Genomic DNA, 27,753 nt, shown 5'->3' with positions numbered 1-27,753 from the left:
CTAGAGCAGTGTTGATTTGCTGACTAAAGAGGTCAAGTGTTAAAAGACTTGGACCTTCTGGGGGGGGGGGGGATGAAGACAAATATCAAGCCATAAACCATCTTTCTGCTTTGTTTGTCAGTGCCATGATCTCTATAGACAGTGTTTCCAGGATTTTAATCCTCTTTTCTAAAGACAAGTAACTGAATAAACAAAGGATTTCACCTTCCTCTTTACCCGTTAGCTGACAGTTGTTGAGGATTCCACCTTTTATGTTCTGCAGAATTTCAGCTCAATGGCAAAGTAAACAGGTAGTGTCTAGGTAGCCTTATACAAGTCTCTGGTCACCAGATTTTACTGTTATTTTTTTTGGGGGGGGGGAACCAAACTTCTGAATGCTTGCTCTAACTGATTACAGAGAGGACTGAAACAGATACTGTTTTTTAGTTGCTGCTGTAAGCTTCTGGTCCTTGAATGAACAGGTTCACAACTCCTACAGCTTGAGGTTTTCTCGATGGTTTGAGTTGGGCATTGGAAGAAAGCAAGGCTCTTGTGCCTTTAAGCATCCTTTTCTAGCATGAAAATATATCCATGGGGAGGAAATTCACTTTTTGACACTCTGTCTATTAGATATATTATTATGTACAGTCCCTGGTTTATTTGGGGGCCTTCCTCCCCACTCACAAAATAGAGTACACTTTTGCATATCGCACAAAATGTATGCACATTTTATGTACATTTTTGCCCTCCTTTCCAGGTGAGGTAGCCCATTCCACACACAGGTGTACTAAATCCAAAGCACTGCTGTGTACACTTGCATTTCACTGAAATCAGTGGGGCTTGAGTGTGCCTAATTCTTGTTTCGCTGATAGGTCAATACCTTCCTGATTCTCAGTGTGCGGCTTTATTTCCTCTTCCTGCCCTGTGTGCTGTGAGTGTGTCCATGTGCTCCCAACTATCCTATCTCTGCTTCTTACTGCTTCCCTCATTTCTCCCTCCACATCATTTGCAATGTCATCCAACCTCTCCATTGTTTATCTAAACCAGGCATCCCCAACCTGCGGCCTTCCAGATGTTTTGGCCTACAACTCCCATGATCCCTAGCAAACAGGACTAGTGGTCAGGGATGATGGGAATTGTAGTCCAAATCATCTGGAGGGCCAAAGGTTGGGGATGCCTTATCTAAACAAATACTATCAATGTTTTAGCCTTTCTCCTCTTTTAAGTCTGTCACTTACCACTACTACTATTTATGGGTCTTACACCTTTACTTCGACCACAGCTTTGTCTGTGCGAAAGTGTAAGGGATCATACCACTTCTGTGCCATTTTAATGCACATGACACTCTTGGTGCCAAATAAAAACGCCGCAGTCATCAAGTTAACAGAAATTGTATATTTCTTTGCATATTTTCAATTATGTAAAGCTTTAGTGATTGGCTATGGAAACCCATCTACCAGCAAAATGTTGAATCAAATGTATTTGGCATTAATTAATGACTGTGGGATTGAGCTTTCAGCAGCACTGAATTGTACATTGCATGCCATGAATATTTTCATTTGGATTTTTCTATTCAGTAGTGAAAAACCTTGTATTTCAGTGGTGAACTGTTCAGATCCAGGCTTCGTGGAAAATGCCGTTCGCCATGGGCAGCAGAATTTCCCAGAGTCTTTCAAGTATGGAATCATTGTGGTGTACCACTGCAAGAAAGGATTTTATCTTCTTGGATCATCTGCTCTGACTTGTAAAGCTAATGGTTTTTGGGACAGATCATTGCCCACATGTTTGCGTAAGTATGCAACAAACTGAAATTTTACTTTATTTTTTTCACCAGAAGGCCAGGAAGCATCAGTTATCACCGAAGTGCATGTAAATAATTGATTTAACAATGTCGGTATGCTGAATTTTGTCCTGCACTCGGGAGAATTTCCTTAACAAGGTATCTACTGTTGTGTGCAATAGTATACCAGCCATTACCAGGAACAGAAGGTCAACACAGCTGATGTTTTTTTTCCATACAATTTTCCTTCTCAAACCCAGAGCTCTGGTTGAGAACCTACCCAAGCTCAAATTTAGGCTATGTGTTTTTGTTTACTTGTTTTTAAAGACCCAGATTTCTATGGGCCTCGATTTAGTTTGCTTAGTTAAGATTTTAACTGGCTAAAATGGTTTTGTGAACGTCATTTTGGCCCAGGTAGGAAGAATTGTAGAACTATATCATGCCTGGGCCTACCTGTAGCAGATCTATTTCATCACAGTTTGAATCTGCTTCTCTATTCATTTATTTCCTGCACTCCGAGGTTTGTGAAGAACAGATGAAAAGGGCACCAAGAGAAACGAACAGCAATGATTCATTCATACAAATGCATGTTTATTGTGGCGAATTGTAATGTTATATTTATAAACCTTTACAAGGCTCTATTGCTGTCTTTCAGAAGATGAACAGCTATAAATGCTAATCCTTTATTTCCACACTGTAGCAATTTCTTGTGGACACCCTGGAGTCCCAACCAATGCAATTCTGTCAGGGGACAAATTTACGTATGGATCTATAGTTCGCTACTCTTGTACAGGAAGTCGAACTCTCATAGGAAACTCTACTAGAGCATGCCAAGAAAACAGCCGCTGGAGTGGAACTCTCCCTCACTGCTCAGGTACCTTTGAAAGCATTGACTTAATGTGACCTTGTAGCTGAAATTATTAAAACTATTCCCTTGCAGCAGATTTTAATGCAAGTGAAGTTTAATAAGTCAGATTTTATGCTCTCAGTTGCTCTTTGGTTAGCCGTTCACTCCCATTATAACAGTGATTTCTTTTAACACCTTTTTGTGTCTGAAAGATGATCTATTGCTGAATCCATCTATGGTCTGTAGGGATACATGTTGTCTCCAAAGTTTCTTCCTTAACCCAGCATCCATTTAGAATGTGTTATATGGCTCAGTAGGGATGCCTAAGGCTTGCCGATCAGAAGGTCGGCAGTTTGAATCCCCGCAACGGGGTGAGCTCCCGTTGTTCGGTCCCAGCTCCTGCCCACCTAGCAGTTCGAAAGCATGTCAAGTGCAAGTAGATAAATAGATACCACTCCGGCGGGAAGGTAAACGGCGTTTCCATGCGCTGCTCTGGTTCACCAGAAGCGGCTTAGTCATGCTAGCCGCATGACCTGGAAGCTGTCTGCGGACAAATGCCGGCTCCCTCAGCCTATAGAGCGAGATGAGCGCACAACCACAGAGTCGTCTGCGACTAGACCTAACGGCCAGGGGTACCTTTACCTTTATATGGCTCAGTAGCCAATAACTAGGAGTGCCTCTAGATACTAAGGATACTTCCTGATTTTGGAAGATCAAGTAAAGTATACTTTTTGTATACAGTGGTACCTTGTGTGACGTACCATCCCCCTTACGAATGCTGCAGGTTATGTGCTCTGCCCCTTGTTATGACCTTTGCCCCGGGGTGCGAGCAGAAGTCGCAGTCTGGCGGCACCGTTAGAAAAACCATGCCTCATGTTACGAGCGGTTTCCTATTATGAGGGGACCTCCGGAACGCATTAAGTACGTAACACGAGGTACCACTGTACAGACATATCACTAATGTTTGTATCCTTCATGCTGCTGTTGGTCATGATTTTTCTTCAGTTCAGTTGGGGTCTTCATGAAGCCATAAGAATGAGGAGAGAAGATGATCTCAGCAATGAGTGGATTGTATGTTTACCAGCTCTGCTAGGTTTTGTTTTTTAAAGCGATTCTCATATATTATTTGCATTATTATATTTACCGGTATATACACTCCAGGTTTCCTAATGTAATCAACACAAAGCCACTTCCGTGCTGGCAAGGAGGTGGGGTTGCGGGCTTCACGCCCCTCCCCCACACGCGCGGGGGCTGGCTCCAGCCCCCGCGATATCAATTCCTGTAATCAATAAAGTTGTGGCCTAATTTGACCCGTTAACCTGAATTCTTGTGTCCTGTGTCTTTATTTCTTTGAGGGGAGGCGGGAACTTGCCACGTAACAGTGCATATAACTGCATACAAATATTTATAAAATGATACTGTAGAAATATAGTACCAGATAGGACTTGACTCTTGTCTAGGTATTATATGTATAATATATGTATTTGTGCATATAATTAGTCTGGCTTTTAAACAAAAGCAAAAACACATTCTACATGCACTTTTCCTACACAGGAACAAGGTTCTGGGCAGGCACACCCTCTTTCTAACCCTGCATCTTGAGCAGAAGAGTTCTGACATGGAATTTTCAGCTCTTCTCTGATTATATTCAGTGGGACATAGACCTATGTTAACTTAAATTATTGTTAAGTCTCTGTTGATCAAACCTGTATTTGGTAGGCAGACTCGGCCTATTGTGGCTCTTGGGCAAGAATATTTGTTTGACGCCTTGTGTTTTGTAATGTGCTTTTGGGGCACACCTCAAAGAGACACAGAATTTGAAGTGGAGCTGATGCATGGCTGGTCGTTAGCCGATTGACACTAAACCGTGCTGACGCCTCCTGATAATGACCCTTTTGATACTTTGCATTTACAGGAAACAACCCAGGATATTGTGATGATCCTGGAGTGCCATCCCATGGGTCCAGACTTGGGGATGAGTTCAAGATAAAAAGCCTGCTACGTTTTTCCTGTGAAATGGGTTATCAGCTGAGAGGTTCCCCAGAAAGAACATGCCTCCTTAATGGATCTTGGTCTGGCTTGCAGCCAGTATGTGAAGGTCAGTATCAGATTCAGCTCAGATTCCACAAATATGATACTTGGTGTTCTTGGAGCTCTTGTTTGTGCTTGAAAGTACATTTAACTACTTGCTTTATTTCAATCTTGGTTCTTAATAGAACTGATCAGGTTCACCACTCTCTTTTATTAGTCCCACACCTGTTAATACAATGCGCAGGTGGCGCTGTGGACTAAACCACTGAGCCTCTTGGGCTTGCCAATCAAAAGGTCGGCGGTTCGAATCCCCATGATGGAATGAGCTCCCATTGCTCTGTCCCAGCTCCTGCCAACCTAGCAGTTTGAAAACACACCAGTGCAAGTAGATAAATAGGTACCACTGTGGCGGGAAGGTAAACGGCATTTCTGTGCGCTCTGGTTTTGTCACGGTGCCCCTTGGACCAGAAGCAGTTTAGTCATGCTGGTCACATGATCCGGAAAGCTGTCTGCATACAAACGCTGGCTCCCTCAGCCTGAAAGCGAAATGAGTGCCACACACCATAGTAGCCTTTGACTGGTCTTAACCATTCAGGGGTGCTTTACCATTTTATTTTTTTTACCTTTAATACAATACTATATAAACAACATCGTAGCAAAATGTGCAACGGTCTTAAAAAAGTATGGAAGTAAAACAAAATAATGGAAGTATGGTGGTCTGCTGAATCATCATTACTATTGTGGATTTGAAACTGTTTATCTCTAAGTTGATCATACTTATAGCAGAACTTTGCTGTAATGCGAATCTGATGTAAGCTTTCTGATGGAAAGAAGTCTACCACATTCTCTTAAGTACCATCCATTAGGGCCAGGAAAAAGAAAACACAACCAATAGTCTCACAATATCTTAAAAGACATTGTTCCAAGCTGGATGTAGCTACAGGCTGCCAATTACTCACCCGTGGTTTAATGAAAAGTTTATTGTCTTGCCTAAGCTCACAGGCAATGTGGGGAAGGCACTTGCCTCGGGAAAGTGAAACAGAATCTGAGAAGGCCTGCATGTATCATAAGTTAAGACTTAAGAGCTGCAGGCAGGTTTTGATCTGGATTCACATTTTGTCCTTCATTCACCTTTCTTCTCCCTGCCAAAAAAACAACAACCTCAGTACACACACAGGTCACATACACAAGTGATTATGAACCTCTCCTATTTTAATTTATTATAAGCACCTGTTCTCCTTTCTAGCCAGTAATCCATCTTCCCACAGCTTACAGCTTGTTTTTCACCAGCAGAACATTTCACCGTTCTTTCATATATAGAATTGATGTCGTGCATTTAAATACCAGTATTTCTGTGGGCGTTTTTGTATGAGTTACTACAAAGTGCATTTTGAGCATCCTATGAACTAATTCGAAAGAGAACATAGAAAAGTCTCTGGTTGTACACTGTAGCTAATGTGGGTTGGGTTTTCCCCTCTTTCGTTTTACATTCATATTAGGAAGTAATTTTTTTTATTTAAAAAATCTGATTGGAGAATGATGTGAAAAATGCCAGTATAGTTAAATACCTGAACTGGGACTAAACTGATAGTGACCTATTGGCTCAAATTGTATTTGTGACTGCATGCATATACATGTGCAATTTGCACCAAAAGAGGGGTTTCTTCCCTTATACAGATATCTTTATTGCTGTTGCTACCAATGTGGTTCCTCCAGTCTAATATCCACCTGGAGACTGAGTTAATTTAATCTTCTGAACCCTCAAGCTCTTAACAGAAAAGCTGATTTATCAAAAATCCCACTCAAGGACCTTAGCTGGGGCCCCTTTTTGTCTCAGTCTTATCTGACATGACTCAGGTTTAAGCAACTGTGATCACAAGAAACAGGACGAATCTTCACTTTCCTTCCCTCACAGCAAAACCATTTGCACAGAACCGTACTCGAGCCTGTTTTCAATACAATAGGCTGGAGCTGTAACCTTTATGAGCAAATTATATTAGGAGTGAGACTGTGTGAAAGGCAAGCTGCTGTCTAACTGAAACAGATAATCTCAAGGAACACTGCAAGGAAAGTGAATTTCCCGTTTAATGGAGAATTCAGTTTTGCACAGGCAAAAACCTAGCATGTGAACACTAACCACTGGTTTCACCTTGTAAAATCACCCCAGCTATTTCTGGGAGCAAATTGGTGCAAGTTCTCTCAATGCATATTTAAGACTACATCTTTAAAAAGAGGAGATGTCTATGAACAAACATCCCAGTGCTTTGACTACCTCTCACCTTCAATTATTTCTCCCCTTCTCTTTTTGTGCCCCATTTTTACTAATGCATGCAAAAGCAACTTCTGCCAATAATGAAGTAGAACGGTAATATAAACCCAATATAGGGCAAGCATATTTTGATAACTTTACCACAAACTAAACAACTGAAAAGCTTTGGTTTTCCAGGATTTGTCCTGCGTCAGTGTAAAGGATAAATCAAATTTACTTTATTTTGCTTTCCCTATCTTCCCCACTTTTGACAGCTGTATCTTGTGGCAATCCTGGGACACCAGCCAATGGCAAAATAGTCTTCAATGACGGAATTTCATTTTCTAGCTCAGTCATTTATGCCTGTTGGGAAGGTTACAAGACTTCAGGACTAACTACACGACACTGTACGGCCAACGGGACATGGACTGGCTCTGCCCCAGACTGCACAGGTTGGGAACTGACGCCCTGTTAACAATATGCTTAAAGACTGAAAATAGATGTGCTATCCTTGTAAAAGGAAGACAAGTGTTTTCTTCAAAAAAGGAGGGCACAGTAAATTAAACTCTCATTCATCGCCACATATGGAGCCTGGTCCTAAGTATGTTTGTTCGAAAGAAAATCCCATTGAGATTGAAGCTTACTTCCAAGCAAGTTTGTTTAACTTCGCAACCATAGGTTACCTCACCCTTATATTTGCAGTGAGTAAACTATGCTGACATTCTGGGACATACTCCCAAGTAAACATGCATAATACGATTGTGCTGTAAGGCTTATTTTTCTGCAAGCACACCTATATGGCTGTCCTGCAGAGAAATTTATTGGTCCTACCTGTAACGTTTTTGCAACAACATACATGAAAGTAAATTGAGTGAACTACCTTTTTACTCAAAACAGTATACATCTATGAATGCTTAAATCACATACCAATCAAAAATCTTTGTTGGCACTGTTTCGTCTTTTATCATTAAGCAACATGGCTTCTGAGGAGCAGCAGTTTTATAATCTGAGTAACAGCAGTTTTATAAAATTATCCTTTCTGTTATTTCAGTCTGTACTGGAAACAATCCATATTTGGGATTTACAGTGTATGCCTGTGTAATGGGGGACGTGTTACCTACAGAGTAAATCAGAAAAATACATGCAGTAGAACTCCCAAAATGTATAATAATGCAGGAAATGTGACTTAGAGTTTGTACAGGTGTGTTTGTGCAACATTTACATAGATTTGGGCAACAGGGGGCTTCTTCAGTTTGTGAGCACAACTCGTTTTTGAGGATCAGAACATCTCCTAATCCAGTAACATTTCTTCTACGCGTGGTAGAAGCTATAGAGGCACTGTTAGAAGCCCCTGATTATATTTGCACTTCAGGAGCACATGCCTCCACTTTGCCGTAGACATACACAGAAAAATGCATTTTTAAAACTTCATTGGTTTAGGAGTCACATTGAGGTTCGCCAAGGGCTTCCTGAATATAAATGTAAACTTGCATACAGATCCCTAGGTGATGTCTGTTGTTATATCTGTTTCTGCATGTGCGCTTATGCAAGATATAGTTTTATTATTTTTATATTTTAAAATAAAACATGTTTCCTCTTTGTGTTCTAACCCTAGTGATCAGTTGTGGAGATCCAGGTGAATTATCAAATGGCATCCATTTTGGAAGGGATTTCACCTTTAATAAGACGGTCACCTATCAGTGCAACCCAGGGTACCTAATGGAACCTGTTGGTGCATCCACCATACGCTGTACGAAAGATGGCACCTGGAACCAGACTAAACCCATCTGCAAAGGTTTGGGCTTTAATTAGCTGACAAAAATTCAAGTTACAAGTTTCTCAGCTTAACCGTTCTCAGAAAAAAAGTAGAATAAAACAAGAGTTGTAGTCCAAAACATCTGGGTGGCACCATATTGACAAAGGCTTATAAAGACATCTTGTTCAGTTTTTACATTCCACCCCCGATAAAAATCTTTTCTTTTTTGTTTTCATTAGCTATCACATGTGGACCACCACCCCAGGTGGTGTATGGCAAAGTGGAAGGCTCTGATTTCCACTGGGGATCAAGTCTAAGTTACAGTTGTGCTGATGGGTATCACCTTTCCAATTCTGCTATCCTGTCATGTGAAGGTCGAGGAGAGTGGAGGGGAGAGATCCCACAGTGCCTGCGTAAGTTTACTAAGATTAAATTGTTGATAAAATAAAAATCATGGTGCAATAGTCATGTTTGGGAGAACTATGAGATGCTGTCATGTAGGACCAGAAACTGAATGTTCTGGGCTGGGGGAAAACACAGCCAGATGGACAGAGTATAATTAAAATGATGATGATGTCGTCGTCATCATCATCATATTGTTGTATGGGGGATCAAGATTAGCTGTAGGGTGGCACCACCCATGCTGCTTTGCATAACAACCAGGCACTGGAAATACAAGCAGTACTTGTGCTTCTGAAATGCCACAATAAGTAATGTAATATTGAAAATAGTGACATGCATTTTTTGCCTGTGACAGCATTGCTCATAGCTTTTCCTTTCTTTTAAATTCTGAATCTCCCAAGTGCTTACTCCTATGGAAAATTAAAACATTTCTTGATAGAGCATCCATTTGCTGTCTTATTGTTGTTTCATTGTTTATGACTTAATAGCTAGTTTGTAATTGTGTTTACAGACGTATAACCCTTGACCATTGCTTTAAATGTGACTAGGATTGGAGGTAGTCCTTGAGCAATGAATTTTTAGCACATTCTTAAAGTGCATAGAATATGAGCAAGTAACACAGGTATGGTGCCTTCAAAAAACAAGAACTTCTGAACACATATTGGTCCATGTTCTGAAAAGATACTCTGGGAAACACGGAACCAAGAAGACTTTCTTTCTTTCTTCCATCCATTAATATTCCACTTTTCTTCTGTCATGGAACCAAGGTGGCATATTCCTGGTATACATATGGTCATTCATCGAAGCACTGATTGGACCCAGACCTGCATAGCTTCCAACTAGGTGGTGACCTCATGCGCCTTCAGACAATATCAAGCCTGCAAAGACTGAAAAACTAAACATTTGAAAATGATTTTTAAAAAAAATTGCATGAAACTACTCAGTGGCAAAAAAATTGATAATTTAGAGTAGGAGAACAAGTAGCCAAGGAAAGGCCTTTTCATTGATCTGGGATAATTTGATACTCCTGACTTAGCCAACTCGTCTTGACTTTTCCTTATTCTGTTTCGAATTCTTATGAGGAAAACGCTTATTGCCGAAGCATACTTACACGAAGAAGAAGGGTAGTTTGAGTATAATTCAGCTACAAAATTAGAAGGGGGGAAAGTACCAGCTCACTTGTAGTTTCATATTCCATAATATGCCCCATGAAATGTCCTCCCACAAGAATGGCTTCCTGTATTCCATATGCACGCATTATATGCAACTGGCACCCTTCTCATTGTTCCTGTTCCCCACCAAATCTGCCCCTTCTTAGGCTCTGTGTGCTCCTTACTAGGTAAAGGTAAAGGACCCCTGGACAGTTAAGTCCGGTCAAATGTGACTATGGGGTTGTGTCGCTCATCTCGCTTTCAGGCCAAGGGAGCTGGAGCCCTTTCTCAATACTGTACTCTCAACACTAGGTACCTCATCTGTAAATTAGGCATCTCAGTTAATGTTACTTTTGTGGGGTGTTTAATGGCACATCAGGGCATTCAATACTTGCAAACAAATGATGATAGCAATAAATTAGCATTCAAAAATCGATGTAAATTGGATAAGCAGTGTGGTGCCTGCTAACTTGTATTCACACACACCCCCCCAAAAAAACTTCACTATGCATATGCTATACATAGTTTTAAAGCCTTTTATTGAACATGTTCCCTTTTTCTGTAATAGCTGTCTTTTGTGGAGAGCCTGGTACACCAGCCGAGGGGCGACTCAGTGGCAAAAGTTTCACCTACAGATCTGAAGTATCTTTTCAGTGCAGACCACCTTTGATACTAATAGGATCTTCAAGGAGAATATGCCAAGCAGATGGCAGTTGGAGTGGAATTCAGCCAACATGCATTGGTAATTGCTACAATTATTTATTTGTGCTGTGCCTAAGCGCCGCTTCACACATGTTTCCTACTCTGTTGAAGATAAACTAAAATGAGAGAAGCTGCTGTGCATGGGATAAACTTAAGGCTTAATCCTGGCATAGGCAAACTTGGCCCTCCAGATGTTTTTGGCCTACAACTCCCATGATCCCTAGCTAGCAGGACCAGTGGTCAGGGATGATGGGAAAGCCTATCCTCTTTCCAGAGGGGAGGTGTTGTGAGCAGGAATCGCTTCCCGCTTCCGCAGGAGGGGTGTGGCCAGGGCCCCTGCGTCATTGGAGTCCTGGGCCCATGTCACACACTCCAGCCAGCCGGGCTGGTGGGCATGGTTTGGCCCGCCCTTTTAGGCTTTGCCTCAGCACTTGACCTTGCTATGGACCTCGGTTGGTTGCCCAAGGGGCCTGGTAGGAATTTTTTCCACTTGGCGGATTGGCTCTAGCCACCTGGTTTTTCGCCTACCTCATAGCAAATCATCACAACTTTGTAAGGTTTGGCAGTTTGGCATTGCTTAGGCAACTGTGAAATTTGCCCCCAACCCCACCCTGCACTCATGCAGTAGATTGTGTGGGAGTTGGGACTTCCATTGGCTAACATTATTTGTTGCACGGGGAGGCAAGTGCCATAGAGAGTGCTCCTGGGGAGGGAAAATTTAAAACTTGCCCCTGTTACATGCTGTGATCTTGAGGGAACTGCACCCTGACTTTCCCCAATATTTCAAATTGCACACAATGGGATTGCTACTTATGTGTTTAACATCATGTGCAGTTTGAATGTGTAAAAAGGTCACCATAGGTTTCTAAAAGACAGATGTTCTTAACGTTGCATTTATAAATTCACCTCCCCAGTAGTCTGCTGGAAATAAAATCTCTCTGTGTGCGTGTGTGTATTCCAGTGAAGTGTGAGCAGACCTCCAGTCATCAGCCAAGTTTCCCCACTCTCCTCCTCACATCTTCCCTGCTTGTACCCACCCCCCAATCCACTCTTGAAAATTTAAGACTGATGGAATGATATGGGATGATAGATAATCAATGGAATGCAGGTGGTCATGAACATAAGTTTATTTTCATCACCTGTGGATCCAAACCGTGTGTGTTCTTTCATATAATTTTTGTTACGAAGCAGGCCCAAGTGAATTTGATGCCATTTGAGCATCAAAGGTCCTATTTTTTTTTAATCAGGAAAAAGCTTTGTGTTCATAAAGATTTGCTGAAGCTTAGAAAATGGCATATAAATCTGCAGTTTATAAGATCAAATGCATCTGATCCGTTGAGATTCTTAGTGCAGACTTTCCACATTTTGAAGAATCAGGGCAACATGATTCAAATGCAAATTACCTGTATAGTCATACCTCAGGTAACAGATGCTTCAGGTTGCGCATTTTCGGGTTGTGCCCCGTGCCAAACCTGGAAGTACCGGAACAGGTTACTTCCAGGTTTCAGCACATGTTCAGAAGCACTAAATCGCGCTTTGCGCATGTGCAGAAGCGCCGAATCGCAACCTATGTGTGCGCAGACGCAGCACTGTGGGTTGCGAACATGCCTCCCGCACGGATCACGTTCGCAGCCTGAGCATCCACTGTATACCCTATTGATGTCAGGATTCAGCCCAGTGGGGATGTATGGGATTTTTGTGGGAGGTTTTTGCTTTGCTGCAGCTATATCAATTGCCTTCATATTTAAAAATCAAGTGCTTCCTAAGCAGACAGAAGGAATCATTCTAATTAAGATCAGCTTAAGGAATTGTTCTAATGCATTGTCCAATAAGCTCCCTGACACAAAACCACAGAATGGGACTCATTGTGCAATTATTTAGTTGAATCTAGCCCCGTTTTATTTTCCGTTTACTTTTTCCTTACTCCAGATTCCTTGATTCATTCAACATTTATGCTAGGATAACTTTTATAATTTCCTTTCTGGGACAATATATTCTCTTTTGGGGACTGTGCTCAGTTCTCACATTGCTTACTCCTTTCCCCCCTCCTCTCCCAAACAGCCCCTTTTATCCGAGAGCATAGAATTTTGCTTTCAGGCATTTTTCAACCATCATTTTTCTTCATCTCAGTAATTTCCCAGGCTGGGAATTTCCCAGCCTCCCGCATCTTCTCTTGTCTGCCCACCTGGCAAGGGTAAAAGTCAGTCAGCTTTCACAATAAGACAGAGCAATTCCACTGCCTTCTCCGTCTCACAAATAATGCAGCATTAATGACAAGTAACTCAGTCCTGTACAGTTAGGTGACCTTGTCCCTACGGGTAGAGTTTGATTTTTATGTTGGTGGTGCTAAACTGATCCAGTGCTCTCGGGTTAAAGGAAATCCTGGCCATGGAGCACCATCCATTTAAAGTAATAATTCCACTCTGCGACTGATCTATTCCCCTTTTGAAATAGTTTTGCGCGGTTAAAAGAATCTTATTTTTCTTCCTCTCCACCTGAGCAGCTGCAACCCTTAAGGCTGCTTTAGCAGCTATGTTAATCTCCTGTAGAGCTCTTAACTTCACTAGCACATCACTGAGACCATAAAGGTTTTTAAAAAGAAAGGGAAACAGTATTAACACTTCATGGTTTCATTTGATGTTTAGAGAGTTAATGAATATCTTGTATTAAAGTAGCACCGTCAAAGCCAGTGAGAGTCCACCAAGGGAACCGGCTTGCAAGTCACTCTGTGGCAACTGAAAGAGGAGGCAGAGTCCCCTTCTTTTTGTTTAAGCACCAGGACACAGGGGTGGGGAGAAGGATTGGCCCTAGTGTGGACATTTGATGCTCGCATGGAGCTGACACAGGTTTTCCCTACCTCAGCCTTCAACATCACTTCCTGGTGCTTGAAACCTTTCCACCACAGTTGCCTGCTGAGGCCACTGGCAATTTGCTAAAGCTTGCCTTCAGTGGCTGCTGGAAGCACATCAGCCAGTTACTAGTAGTTAAAAAAGAAAGCAAATTTTCAATAGGTGGAATTATTGCCTAATTGTGTCTGTAGAGCTTTGCTGGGGGCACCATTCTGGAGGAGCCCACAAGATGGTACAGTTCAGGAATTATTTTTTTTACACCGCTTCGTATTTCTGTATGTGTGTGCAATTTGCTTTTAGTAGGCAGCACCGAACCACAAAACCATGTTTGAACATTTTTCATCTCAGGGAGATGGGATGCTGAGGTAGTAAATCCAATTTTGAATTTCATAATCTGAGCTGAGATGTTTTTAGAGTAACAATTATCCTTTGTAAACAGCACTTCCCCAAAGGTGACACTGTCTAATTTTTCCTTGCTACTTTTATTCAGCCACTGCAGCTGTAAGTCAGTTCCTCTACACACACACTAGATTTTTTTCCCATTGGTGGGATATTGTTTCATTTTCCCATTAGCAGATGCAGTCAAACTGCTGATGAAGTTAAAAGTCCCTTGATTGCTGAAGTACACTTTTTTATATATAAGTCATGTGTTACGCTCTCATCTGTCTGAGTTCTGAAGCCGGTAAGATTTGCTTTGTAAATAAGTCCATTATATATTCCACTGACAACGTGATTAAAGTGGCTGCCTAGGGTTGAAATTTAAAATCAGGCTAGAAATAGGAAGTAGCAAATCCTATTTTTTTCTGGATTATAAGGTTACAAATACTGTGCATTGGAAATTACTACAACTTAGCAAAATGCCTATCATTAGGGTCGACATTGTGCATGACAGGCTTGGGTACAGCAAGGAGCCTTTGTGTACAAAAAAAATTGCAAGGAGTGGACTCCCACTGTCCTAAGTTTAGCACTTTGCCATTCACTCCTAAAGAGAAAAGGTAACCCTTTACAGAAAATCAAGTGATACCTCCAGAACTACATTTCAATGGGGCCAAAAACTTTGTTCCCTTTGTGTTATATATTGTAGAATGTAAGTTTTCTTTTTACTGATCATATGTTAGGTGCTCTGAGAGACTTAAATAACGTATTCCTGCATAACAGGCTCCTCATGAATTCCCTACTCACTTCTGTTTTCAATTGCAGATCCTGCTCACAACAGTTGCCCAGATCCTGGTACACCCCATTATGGAATACAGAATAGTTCTAGAGGCTATGAGGTAATTTTTTTGGTGCTGTTACATTTAGAGGACCTGTTTGCACATGGTGCTTTAGGAGCACCGATCTTGGTCTGCTAGAAACCTAGGGGTTTGTGCCGAGTTGTTTCCAGCTTTTAAAAGCCCATACATTTTAAAATGTCTTCTTCCAGCATTTTCAAGAGAACCTTCCTGTTGATTTCATTGAACAGCTCGAAACATTGAAACCTTCTCACAATGATTATAACATAAGCATTTTTAAGTAAAAGGCGGGGGGGAGGACACCCAATATTTATTTTAGCGATAAGAATAATATGAGCATAGTCAGAATGGCTGGTGCTCAATTAACATTTTTGATCTTTTTTGGGGGGGGGGGGCAACAGATAGTTTGTCAAGTGATTTCATTTAATTGGTGAATTGTGATGAATCTCCAGCACAAATACTGAAACGGAAATTATCATGCATATTGGTCAATGTACTGCTTGATTGTGTGCTCTCCATATAATCTCTCAATTAGGTACAAGGCAGTAACTTGAGGGTCTGTCTTGAGAGCAATTGACAAATAGTTTCAAAAGTACATAAACACCACAGCTGACTTAGCATTTTGCATATTTATGACTGTTTCAAGTGAAATTCTAACACAGTGTGAACCGTAAAGGTCAGTAAGAAGTCAGTAAGTCAACGTATCTGTTGTGGAGGTTTGTCTCCAATTTCCTCATCCTTTGCAAAACCATAATCAGTCCTTAAATGATAAAGATTGGGCAATTATCTATCTTCTCCTCTTACCCCATTTTTCTCCTGAGTGAAATGGTTTGCTGTATTATTTTCTTACTAGTGCAAAACTGAATATTGAATGCACAAACTCACATATACAGTTACTGGTCAATTGAAAACGACATGTTTGCAACTTTGACTGTTGGGTGATTTACCATGGGCTCTATCTATATGGGGAAAGGACAACTTTCTCTGCCAGGGTTTCTTCTCCTGAGTCAATCAGTCTTGAAGGAAAGCTTTCTAACTCTTTCACATTAATTAGTTAAAGCTATAGTTGAAGAGTAGGATAAGCTGACATACTTAGCAGCCCTTAAAGCAAAAAAGTAGAATTTTTCTTTTAAAACAAAACAAAAAGAATATTCACATTGAGGAATACAGTCACTGTGTTTGTCACACATGTCAGTTCACGGAGGACCAAGCTGTTTTCAATGAAACACAGACAAAATGGGGAGAGAGGTAATGTGTGCCAAGCATTTGGTGTTCTTCTCCATGGAAACTCGCTGTATTCATTGACTTGATTGGAAAAGGAAAAGAAGGGAAATGTCCAAAATGTTATTTCGTGTTGTGGCAAAGAGATGAATATTATGTGTTCTATTGTTGTTATTTCTCCTTTTAAATTTTCTTTTTAATTCTTTAGGTTGGGAGCAGAGTCTTTTTCAGATGTAGGAAGGGTTATCACGTCCAGGGGTCAACTACACGCACTTGTCTTGCAAATCTAACTTGGAGTGGCATACAGCCCGAATGCATTTGTAAGTAACAAATGTTAACTACTTCAGTTATGTATCTTTTTTAAAGAAAATGTTGTTGTTGATGATGATGATGAAGAAGAAACAGGATGGTAAAATAAAAACTTCACTTTCAATACCTGACACAAGGTCACTACCCAGAAGCAATATTTGCTTGGTGATCCAGGCAACTGTGGCGCATTCTAGCTCAGGGCTTGTGTACATGTTGCATTTGCTAACATGTACATGTCCTCTTATGTGACGGGAGATTTCTGGACCAGTGAGAGCTGGACCATAAAGAAGGCTGATCGCTGCAGAATTGATGCTTTTGAGTTATGGTGCTGGAGGAGACCCTTAAGAGTCTCATGGACTGTAAGAAGATCAAACCTATCCATTCTTAAGGAAATCAGCCCTGAGTGCTCACTGGAAGGACAGATCGTGAAGCTGAGGCTCCAATACTTTGGCCACCTCATGAGAAGAGAAGACTCCCTGGAAAACACCCTGATGCTGGGAAAGATGGAGGGCACAAGGAGAAGGGGACAGAGGACGAGATGGTTGGACAGTGTTCTCGAAGCTACGAACATGAGTTTGATCAAGCTGCGGAAGGCAGTGGAAGACAGGAGTGCCTGGCGTGCTCTGGTCCATGGGGTCACGAAGAGTCGGACATGACTAAACAACTAAACAACAACAACTATGCCATAATTATCATATACCCTTAGATGTGTGGAAGTGGGAAGGAAGTCTTGTTTTAGATAAGGACTGGGTTCTTCAAAAATTACACTCAGTTGGTTTTCTTCCTGGATTTTGGAGTTCTGAATTACCCACACTTGTTTCTGAAGTGCAACCAATACATTAGGAATTCTTAATTTCTCTTTCTCTCTCCCTCTCTCTCTCTCTCTCTCTCTCTGTGTGTGTGTGTGTGTGTAAACACACCACAGACAAACATTTTTATCAGACTGGTGCATGCATTTCTTTCCTTAGTTTAGTTTTCTCATGATTTCCTGTCCCCCATTAACAAAACATAGCTGCACATGGAAAAAGCATTGCAAAAAAGCAGTAATGTGATTGCATGCACAATTGCAATCTGGCTTTTTCTTCCAGTATTGCTTCCCCCCTGTCATTCTGTTCCATTCCAAGAAATTCAGTGCTGACGTGACTGTGGCTCTTGGCCCCAGAAAGGGGCATCCTCCATCCCTAGCCCTATAGTCAAAGTGTGATTAAGTGTCAGGCAAATGTCCCAGGCTCTGCATGAAATGCTTGAAGATTAATATATTTAGATTTTTTTATGACAGCTAGAAGACAAAAAAGAAGACATCAGAGAGCATATTCAGTAAAGTACATTGATGTGAAGTAAGACTGACCTTAGGTTCTTATCTTATTTCAAATTAACTTTGAGATGCTGTGAATGAGCAGAGGACAAAGAAGAAGAGAAGTATACTTACAGTGGCTTGTACAACCAGTGTAGCATAGTAAAAACCTTTCTATGGAACCTTTATTTTGCAGAGGTTTATAATGAATTTATTTAGCACAGAAATCACTGTGTAATTTTCAAGGTTCTTTGAGTCACTGAAATGGAAGTGAAGCAGACAGCTCAGTAATTCATAGTACTGATCACAGCCTAATTTGCAATGACGTGTGGTTTAGCTTTCCTTTTCTTTTTCTCTGTTACCTTCCTAATAATCTTCCATGTGCGGGGAAAGAAGGTGTTCTGAATACCCTCGAGTCCAACTTATTTTACATTTCTCGCTCACATTGCTTCTTTGTCAAAAACATGTTCACCTGCAACACAGAAAAAACATGCCAAGCTATTCATAACATGGGAGTTGACTACATTTTTGCTTACAGTAACAACACGTTCATTGCATTTTTCTGGATTTGGATATATACTTTGCTGATATATATATATTTTTCAAACTTTCAGCTCATGCTTGCAGGCAGCCAGAGACACCTGCAAACGTGGATGTGAAAGCAATTGATCTGCCCACCTTAGGCTACACTTTGGTGTATACGTGTCAGCCAGGATTTTTCCTTGCCGGTGGATCAGAACACCGAACGTGTAAGCCAGATATGAAATGGACAGGAAAGTCACCGGTTTGTAAAAGTAAGTTACTGATGAAAATAATGCTTCAATTAGTTTCTACTTGCTAACAAGTCCAAGCTCATGCATAATAATAAAAAATGTGCGCTGTGATGTGAATCAGGCCTGCTATGTTTCAAAATATTGCATTAGTCTCCCTTTCCTATGTATAGAATGATAAAAGTAGCAATGAACCTGTGAGATCGACGTGCCATTTTCAAGACTGAGGAGTGTATATGTTTCTTCTTTGCCCCACAAGTCATGCGTGTAGGTGTTCAGCTTCTTGAATGGGCTGGGCTACCTTTTGGGAAACTCTGGCAAGCAGTTACAAGAGTTGTTGAGAGCCTATCAGGCTGATGGGGCTGCTTAAAGCCTGTGACCGTATATGCACTTAGCTGGGGACCTTATTTCCTTCTCTTGGGGGGGGGGGATAGGAGCAGATGGACCAGTGGCCAGCAAACCAGGAGCAGCCCAGCAGCTCACATTGCCAGTCCCCTCCACTGACCCTCTGCCCAAATTTGGGAGTCTCACCTCACCTCAGGGCTTTGCCAACCCTGGAACCCTTACCTGCAGTGTCTCCGGGAATGCACCCATGGAAGACACAGCTTGTAAAGCTCATAGTACTGGCGATGCAGATTTACTTCTTCCCCTGCATGAGCTGCTGTATCTCCTTATGCCTTGTTACTTTAGCAGAACATCTGCAGTAGCTGACCATGCTGAAATTGTATGTTCTTGTAATCACGATGCTAGGATGGAGACCATTTCCAGGTGTCTTTCATGCACAAAAATAGATACACTGTGTGTCCCTGCTTTAACTAGCCTCATGGCTTCCAAAGAGCCAGTCATATGCTCTGAACTGCTCTGAACCTAAGAGTTCCTTGGAGGAGTTGCAGGCTCGCCACTGGAGCAGCAGTCCTGTGCTACAGGCACAAAACACATAGAGGCACCTTGGTGATATCCAGTAGCCACTTCTCAACTTCAACCACACATCAACCTTCAAAGTGCCAGTGAGCATTTCTACCATGTAATTGAGTGGCCAGGATGGAATTTGCGACCTTATCAATACCTACAAACACACCCCTGCTTACTCCCCCATTATCCATGAGGCGGAATCAAGTCTTAAAATCAAGCCTAGACTTTCTTTCAGATTGTGCTTTCCTATAGGAAACAGTGACAACCCCTGATATTCATCCTGACTTTCCCTTGAAATGTGTTAAAACATCCATATCCACTGTACGCAGTGGGGCAGTGCTAGAAATCTGCTAGATATCTCATTTAGAGGCTGTATGCTGAGCTGAATTGCCCCGAGTTATGATTTCTTTTGACAAGGGACGACCTTTCTTCAAACAGCCGAAATACGTATGAATATTGAAAGTGTTTCTCTTCTTTTTGTCACTCTTGGACATTAATCTCAGATCCCTAAAGGCTGGTTTTTTCTAAGTCTCCAGAGAATTGTTTTGTCCCTGACCTAGTCCATGGGGCATTGCTCACTGAAGCTCCCAAAGAAACCAATCTTCATTCACTTCATTGTGTATAGAACTTTTCAGTTAAAACTACTATTAGAAAAATTGAAGGGGGCTTTACAGCTGTACAAGTGGAAATGCAACCCAAGATACAAATTTGGCATACCTTTGCTTGAAAGGAGTCTGCCTGCAGCAGACAAGAATCTTGCTTGTCCGTGGGCAGGGATTTGTTCCAAGTTTCTAACGGAAAATATTTGTTGTTTTGTGCAATATGTATCTATGTGTTTTCTCCTTCCAATCATTATGATGTGGGTGGTGAGAGCATTTCTCTCCATGCAACTGGTGGCATATTGATTTTTTTTATTATTTAAAAAAAGGCTGAAAGGCTGCAGTGATTTCTGATTGAATTACCTCATGTCCCCTGACCCTTCCAGTGGATTAAATATGGTGTAACCACTACTCTTTAGTCCTTTATCATCAATAGTAGACAAAGGCCATGTAAAACAAGCAGATATTGGGACAAAGTTTCATACAATTGCATGTGATGTGTATTTTGCCCTCAGCTTTCTGTGTTTTTATCTTCCAAAATCATTTGTGCTTCACAGTGTTTCTGATTTAGGGTTCAGTTGGAGGTTAAACATGGCATCTTGGCACCTGCTGTATCTCTTGAAGGGTAGCCTCTTATGAGTCAGTGTGTGCTTATACTTCTTCAGGAATTTCTCATAGTGCAACAAATGTGTGCTGCCTCGTCTTTGTGCAGCAGTCTTAAGAATGGGACTTGCCCTTAGAAATAAGGAGAAGCTGAACTCTATATGATTTAGCCTCCCTCTGGCATGATATAGCCTGACTTGCCTCTCACACTTGGTTGGAGGAAGGTCTCCACAACTCTTGACGCTACTTGCTATAGTTTCCTGTCAGGTCAGATGGACACTCTGCGTGACCATCTTATGAATTACATGGTGTGTCCCCACCCTCTCAAGGAAGAATGACAAGTAAGTAGCACTCTCCTATATATCAAACATAGCTAGGTTGGGCTTGAATGGGGTGGGGGTGGGGGGGTGTTGCAACTAAGCTTCCCTGAATCTCAGTCTATGTCACAGTATTACAGTTTTTCATGTGTTGTCTTTTAGTGTTTAATGTATATATAGTACTAAAGATGTCAAATTATGAAATGATTGATGGGTCCTGCAAGAATACTGGATCAAATAAATATGTATTTTTTTTTGTTTTTCATTTATATGAAAAACAATGTTTTTGTATAAATCTACATGTTTCTTTTATAAACAATCCACATGTCTCATTCTAGTAAGAATTAGCAGCACAACAAAGAGATAGATTTTGTGACACCCTGGTCAAAATTTGCCCATGGGTCTTCAACCCCGTAACATTACCTAATTCAACTTGTTTGAGAATGAGCTCTGCTCCTTGCCATTTAACAATGTGCCTAAAACCAACCTGAACAAAAGCCCCTATAAGATTTAATTTCTCAGACAGCATTCTTACACAGCAGATATATCAATAAATTAATAGATTCTGATGGAACAATCTGAGATGCATTTCAGAATTCAAGCTTTCTGCTGAACAATCCTAAAACAATTAGGCAAACTATGGGTGTCACAAGTATCAAAGGCAGCAGGTGTCTGTGTTATTTCTGGAGAGAAGGATGAAAGCCTAGGATCTGCCTAGGGAACAGAATCAGGCTTGCAGATCTGCCTGCTTCCCTCTATTGAACTGCCCCTTGCCCCTCTCTCCATTCTAGTCTTGGGCTGGAATCTGCAACACACTTAGTAGGGTGTGAGCCCAATTGGGTACAATGGGACCTACTTCAGAGTTATTATGCCTAGGATTGTGTTATTAGTAGATTAGTGGCAACGTCACCCCAATACCTGGTGGCCATGTATGCATTGCAGTGCACACTTAAGTACCACTCTGTAATATAGCACACATGCCAAAGATTTATCCACCACAGCTGGCATGTATTATGAAGCGTTGTCATTGTCTTGGCAGTTCCTGGGGTATTATACAATTAGTTCAGTATAATTTAATTGTAGGTTACAAGTATGTATATATGTAATAATAATGATGGACATACAGGTGCAACATCTTTGTCACCAATATAAGGCTCTCTTTTACAACACTGTAGCTGATATAAAACTAATCATTTTTTAGAAATGAGTGCAGTAATTATTTCTGCAATCAGCAAGCTTGCCACAATACAAATGGACTCCCTGGAGATTTCCATCTCATTCTTTTTCCCCCCTCTCTGATGAGTGTGTAGAATTATAACTGCTTGGATATGTAATATAGATTTTACTTCTGCTATAAATGGTAGGCGTATTGGAGAACACACAATTGCCTCAATCAAGAATGATGTATCAACATTCTATACATAACTCAGTATGTTCATAAAAATGATAATTTGTTTTTTTACTTGTAGGTAAAGGAGTGAGAGAAGTTAATGAAACAATAACTAAAACTCCAGGTTTGTATACGAGAACAGTTTTAGAACTAAATACATTAAATCGCTCTCTAGTCCAGTGTTTCTCATACAGCAAAATTCTTTCTAACTTTCAAATGAATCATTTCATTACAAATGACAAAACGAAACAATTTCACAAAAGTACTGGCATATAAAAATTGCTGTCCGAAATTGGTCATGACACAACTCTCTCTCTGTCTCTCTCTCTGTGCGTGTATATATATATATATATATATATATATAGCCTTTAATACAATGTCCTCTTATGTGGCATAATCGAAGATGTTTGTATGGCTTAGCTTTCATGGAGACAGTAAATCAATGTCTGGGTTATACTACTATAGGCTACAGGTCGGGGATCATATGACTGAATACCACTCCATAAGGAAAAAATGTATCCACATAGAAAACGAAGGATTCTAATGCTCCATTATAGTTTCCTGCGTGGAGAGAATGGACACAAATGGACTAAATTTATTTCGTGTCAATTTCACACATGGCCAATATGAAGACTGATCCATTCCATCTACGTATGGTATTTAAAAAAATTCTTACCTTTACCAGGTGGTCCAAGAGTTGGCTTTTCACCACCCTCCCTCCATTATTCAACATGTACTAGCCACTTGACATGGCTAGAAAGCATAGCAGATGCCAACATGGCTTGCAAAAGGGCTTCAAAAGTCCTTGGGATGACAGGCTGTGATGACATGCCATCCCTCCTTTGACACTATATGGGGGGGGATGTTTTCATGGAAGGGTACATAGGGGCAGGTATCTCCCCACCCCTCACCCCTATCAAGTTCAGAAGAGGGATAGTACATCAAATCCCCTTGTAGGTATTTTCAGACTGATTTTCAAGGCATTCAACAACTGCTACTCTTCGTGGTCATTCCAAGTATGTAGAACCAGTTTTTAAAAGGTAGGCCATGGAACATGGGCCCTAAGTAAGAGAAGAGTAGATTTCGGCATTCTCATTCACAAGTGCATTTAAGGGCTCCAGGTCAGTTGTGTTGTCTTTGGGATTAAGATTACTCCCCTCCCCCCCCAAATAATAATAATAATTCCCAAGCATTCCTAAAATACACTTATACCCTCAATCATATGCATCTCCACCTGCAATCTGAGGTAGTATAACCCATACATTCTTGTTTCAGTGAGAACTAGGCCTATACCAAAAGAGTAATTTTACATATTAAACACAAGGCGCTAGATAAAGTTGCTTTATATCAGACAGTGCACTATAATGGAGAGCCTTATAATGAAAGTAGAATTGCATTATACTGAGATTTCAGGTAAAATCTATTTCATTTTCATCTTATGAATGTTCAAGTTCACAATAAAAAAATGTATTCTAAAATTTAGATTTGGAAATGAAGTTTAAACTTTTGCCTAAATCTGCTTAAAGTTGCATAACTTTATATGAGTAAATGTTAAACTCACAGCACTTGTTGGCACATTTTGTTACAATTGCAATGGGAAAACCACTTTTCAAAGCAGATAGTAGAGTTGACACTTTACCTGTCTCCTAAATGGAGGAAGAAGAAAGTGGCACGTCCTCAGACTAGTTCCGTGTAACACAGACTTGGGGCGACTCCACACATTGTATAACCTAAAAATGTAAATGTGGATGGGACAAAAACATGTTTGCAGACACATGTAATATATAGGTAGTTCACATTAGAAGTTGTGATTGGCTGTGCCACCCTTTTTATGCTGAAAACAACAAAAACTACCTAGATTTCAATCTGTGTTAAATACCACCACCCCCGTGAGCAGTTTCATTAAGATAGTTATTGCTGACGTAAACTTGGATCCATTCTATATGCAGAAAATGTATTCAATTTGTGTGACTTTCGTTATGCACCTTGTGCTAAAGGTAAAAGGTAAAGGGACCCCTGACCATTAGGTCCAGTCGTGGCCGACTCTGGGGTTGCGGCGCTCATCTCGCTTTATTGGCCAAGGGAGCCGGCATACAGCTTCCGGGTCATGTGGCCAGCATGACTAAGCCGCTTCTGGCGAACCAGAGCAGCACATGGAAACGCCATTTACCTTCCCGCCGGAACGGTACCTATTTATCTACTTGCACTCTGACATGCTTTCAAACTTATAGGTTGGCAGGAGCAGGGACTGAGCAACGGGAGCTCACCCAGTCACGGGGATTCGAACCGCCGACCTTCTGATCGGCAAGTCCTAGGCTCTGTGGTTTAACCCACAGCGCCACCCGTGTCCCTAGCACCTTGTGCTAGGACACCGCAAATGAAATAAAATCCCAAGGTGTTGTTCTGCTTGCGCAAAAGGAAGCAACATAGCCTCCCTATTCTGACACTGTGTGAACTCTTGTATGCAAGAGTGTTAGCAGCAATTGTTTTCCTTTTGCTCAAAATTGTTTAGATCCAGCCCATCATCGAGCTCAGTTCACTTAATTTCCCCAAAACATAACTTGCAGCACATTAAGTGAAATTTACACTGGTTCCTAGGGGGAGAAGTGCTTGGCTCTGCTCAAGTGTGTTTGTGCAATAACCATGGAGATACACCAGTTCTGCAGAGTTCATTAGACCATCACCGTAGGAAATGAGTGCATATAAGAATTAGGCATTGCCTTCTACTAATGACCAGACTACCTGAAAAGCAAATATATATATGGCTCTACTTTTCTCTGCTGCAGTTCATACATTCAGCTGGGGGCCGAGCTTCAACAACATAGTAGAAGAGTAGCTCTCAGTCTTTTCTTTCTGGTGTGCAGATGCTTTGCAGTGCAAACTGTACTCCTCATAAGTGCTCCCTTGCATTGACACCTTGTTCAACCTGGTTGTCCATACAAAGGTCTCAGTTCACACTGAAGTGGTGGAGGGGAAATCCTGAGTGAAGGAAGGGAATAACTTGTGCCACTCCATCATGTTGGCTCAATAGTGCCCTCATTGAATGTATGAATCTCCTTTCTACTATACCAAGTTGTATAAGATTTTAAACTTCCATCTGAGCAAATTTGTTGTGGAGTAATTCATTGTGCACTCATTAATAGTTATTAACTACCACGCTACTGTAGTTGAATCTTTTTCTCACTGCATAAGTTTAGTCAAATGAGTAGGGTAGGGAACAACCGTGCAAGTTGTCTTTTCTTGGTTTGTGTCACAGTCTTGCAGTCTCTGCATTGTGTCTCTAGTGTTGAATGTGCAGCATGTATTTATTTATTGAAACAGTCTTACATGCAAAGTATGTTTCCTATGTCTCAAAGTCAACGCCTTTGTCATCTGAGATCACTTATGAGCTGATTTTGAGATACAGTGGTACCTCGGGTTACATATGCTTCAGGTTACAGACTCCGCTAACCCAGAAATAGTACCTCGGGTTAAGAACTTTGCTTCAGGATGAGAACAGAAATTGTGCTCTGGCGGTGCGAAGGCAGCGGGAGGCCCCATTAGCTAAAGTGGTGCTTCAGGTTAAGAACTGTTCCAGGTTAAGAACGGACCTCTGGAACGAATTAAGTACTTAACCCGAGGTACCATTGTACAGTGCACAATCAATTTTTGATATATAATTTGTTGATATCCCTGTTTTCCTGAAAGTTTTGCTGTCATCTCTGTTATACTGCAAAATGATGAATATAGATCATCTACCAGATCCTAGCTTTGTTCACGCATTCCTAGAATTTTTAAGGCTTGGAGATAGGGCTGCGTATGACCGCTCTGCCTCTTCTGTCCCCATCCCACCCTAGTGCTCCTGTAGAAAGATCCAAAGTATCTGAAAGATCTAAGTGCAACCATCTGAATATGCAGAGAATCTCCTCTTCAGACCTTTCTTAAAAGGTGTCTGGCCCCATGACCCCTCCATACTTTATGCCCATACACATTCTTTGAATGGAATAATAGATTTTTATTTTTATTTCTACCTTGCTTAGGATGCCCTGCTAGGGATTTTGGTTTCTCTTACTTTCTCATTTTTGAATCTTTAATTTTAGTTCTCCACATTTCTGAAGCAATTAGCAAATGAGTCGTTTTTTTAAATCCCTCACAAAAGTTCATCAGCATTTTAGTGAGAATTTTTATGTAATAAACACATTAGTGTAAACACTTTTGATGAATACACATTTTTGCAGGTAACTTTCCCTAACATAATGTGGCTTTTCATATGTAATTGTCACTGGTGTATTGGTGAAAAGTGTGCATAGAAATGCATATATCACTTTTTCTACACATTGGTTGGAGAACTGCACCACAAAATTCACAGAAATGTGAATTTTGAAGGATAGCAGTGTTTTTGCAAATTCCTCTTAAAAATGCGAGCAAAATCTAATCTCTACCCCACCCCTACCTCTTGTGCACAATTTAGTTGTTACATCGGGATATGTTTGCACAAACTTTACGGGGAGGTTGTGCAATATTGGTTGTTTATTGAGTGCCCGTTCTGATTTGCTTGAGGGAGGTTATATGACTTGACATCGGGAAATTGCTATCCCACACTTTCTAGTGCATTTTCTCATCACTTTCCTTACCACAAAAAAGTCTGATCTGAAGCAGGTTTATTGCACAAGATCACCAAATCCTCTTTAATTGTGAAACCTGAATTTGTATGTTTTATTCAAATAGTGACCATATGAAACTTTGTAACAAGATTTCCCAGCTGTTCGGAATTGCAAGTGCAGAAATCACAGTTGCAAATAAACTGAGCTTCCAGCAGGCATCTGGTTGGCCACTCTGCGATGCTGAGGTTGCTGGATTAGATGTGTCAATCGCCTGATCCAGCAGGCTGTTCTTTCTTCCCATGCAAGTGTATCAGAGCAACCAGGGAACAGCTGTCTTTTATTTGTCTATTCCGCCCCCCCCCTGCTCTTCAGCCAAATAATAATAATATGGTCCCAGTCTTAACACTAGCTCTTAGCTGCAAACTTATTGAAATGACCAGCTGGTGAAACTGCTAATGGAGAAACCCTGCAAACTTACCTCTCCTTCTACTGTGCTGAGTGGAAGAACTACTTCATTTTACTTATAGGACCTAGATTGCTGTTTGATGTCAGGCTTTCATGCCCTTCTAATGATTTGGGCCGCTGTGAATTTTACTGCTTTTGTTGTTTACATTTTAGAGTGTTCCTAGTATTTTATCCCTCAGCTCTCCTTATGAAGGAATGAATAGGAATAAATAAAATAAATAAATTTCCCTAACTTAGCTTCTGACCTATCAGGTCCCATATAACACACCAGACCGTGTGTTTTGCTCTGCTAGATGCTCAGTTCCCATGCCAT

At 41.0% G+C, this 27,753-nt stretch overlaps 1 protein-coding gene across 2 annotated transcripts in view; it reads left to right on the top strand.

The window, feature by feature from the left end:
* CSMD1 (CUB and Sushi multiple domains 1) overlaps positions 1 to 27,753 on the top strand; it is a 949,519-nt gene that overhangs the window by 906,300 nt on the left and 15,466 nt on the right. The window contains exons 55-65 of one of the 2 annotated variants that reach the window (XM_053380818.1): positions 1,580 to 1,768; positions 2,460 to 2,633; positions 4,522 to 4,704; positions 7,161 to 7,337; positions 8,501 to 8,680; positions 8,881 to 9,054; positions 10,763 to 10,936; positions 14,946 to 15,019; positions 16,407 to 16,518; positions 18,416 to 18,595; positions 22,472 to 22,516. In XM_053380818.1, the coding sequence (XP_053236793.1) occupies positions 1,580 to 1,768; positions 2,460 to 2,633; positions 4,522 to 4,704; positions 7,161 to 7,337; positions 8,501 to 8,680; positions 8,881 to 9,054; positions 10,763 to 10,936; positions 14,946 to 15,019; positions 16,407 to 16,518; positions 18,416 to 18,595; positions 22,472 to 22,516 (1,662 nt within the window). The remainder of the gene's footprint in view (positions 1 to 1,579; positions 1,769 to 2,459; positions 2,634 to 4,521; positions 4,705 to 7,160; positions 7,338 to 8,500; positions 8,681 to 8,880; positions 9,055 to 10,762; positions 10,937 to 14,945; positions 15,020 to 16,406; positions 16,519 to 18,415; positions 18,596 to 22,471; positions 22,517 to 27,753) is intronic. The other variant, XM_053380819.1, reaches the window with a different exon arrangement.

This window comes from Podarcis raffonei, chromosome 3, assembly GCF_027172205.1.
Source record: "Podarcis raffonei isolate rPodRaf1 chromosome 3, rPodRaf1.pri, whole genome shotgun sequence".
Taxonomy (NCBI): domain Eukaryota; kingdom Metazoa; phylum Chordata; class Lepidosauria; order Squamata; family Lacertidae; genus Podarcis; species Podarcis raffonei.
This window is presented reverse-complemented; position numbering and strand designations above follow the sequence as displayed.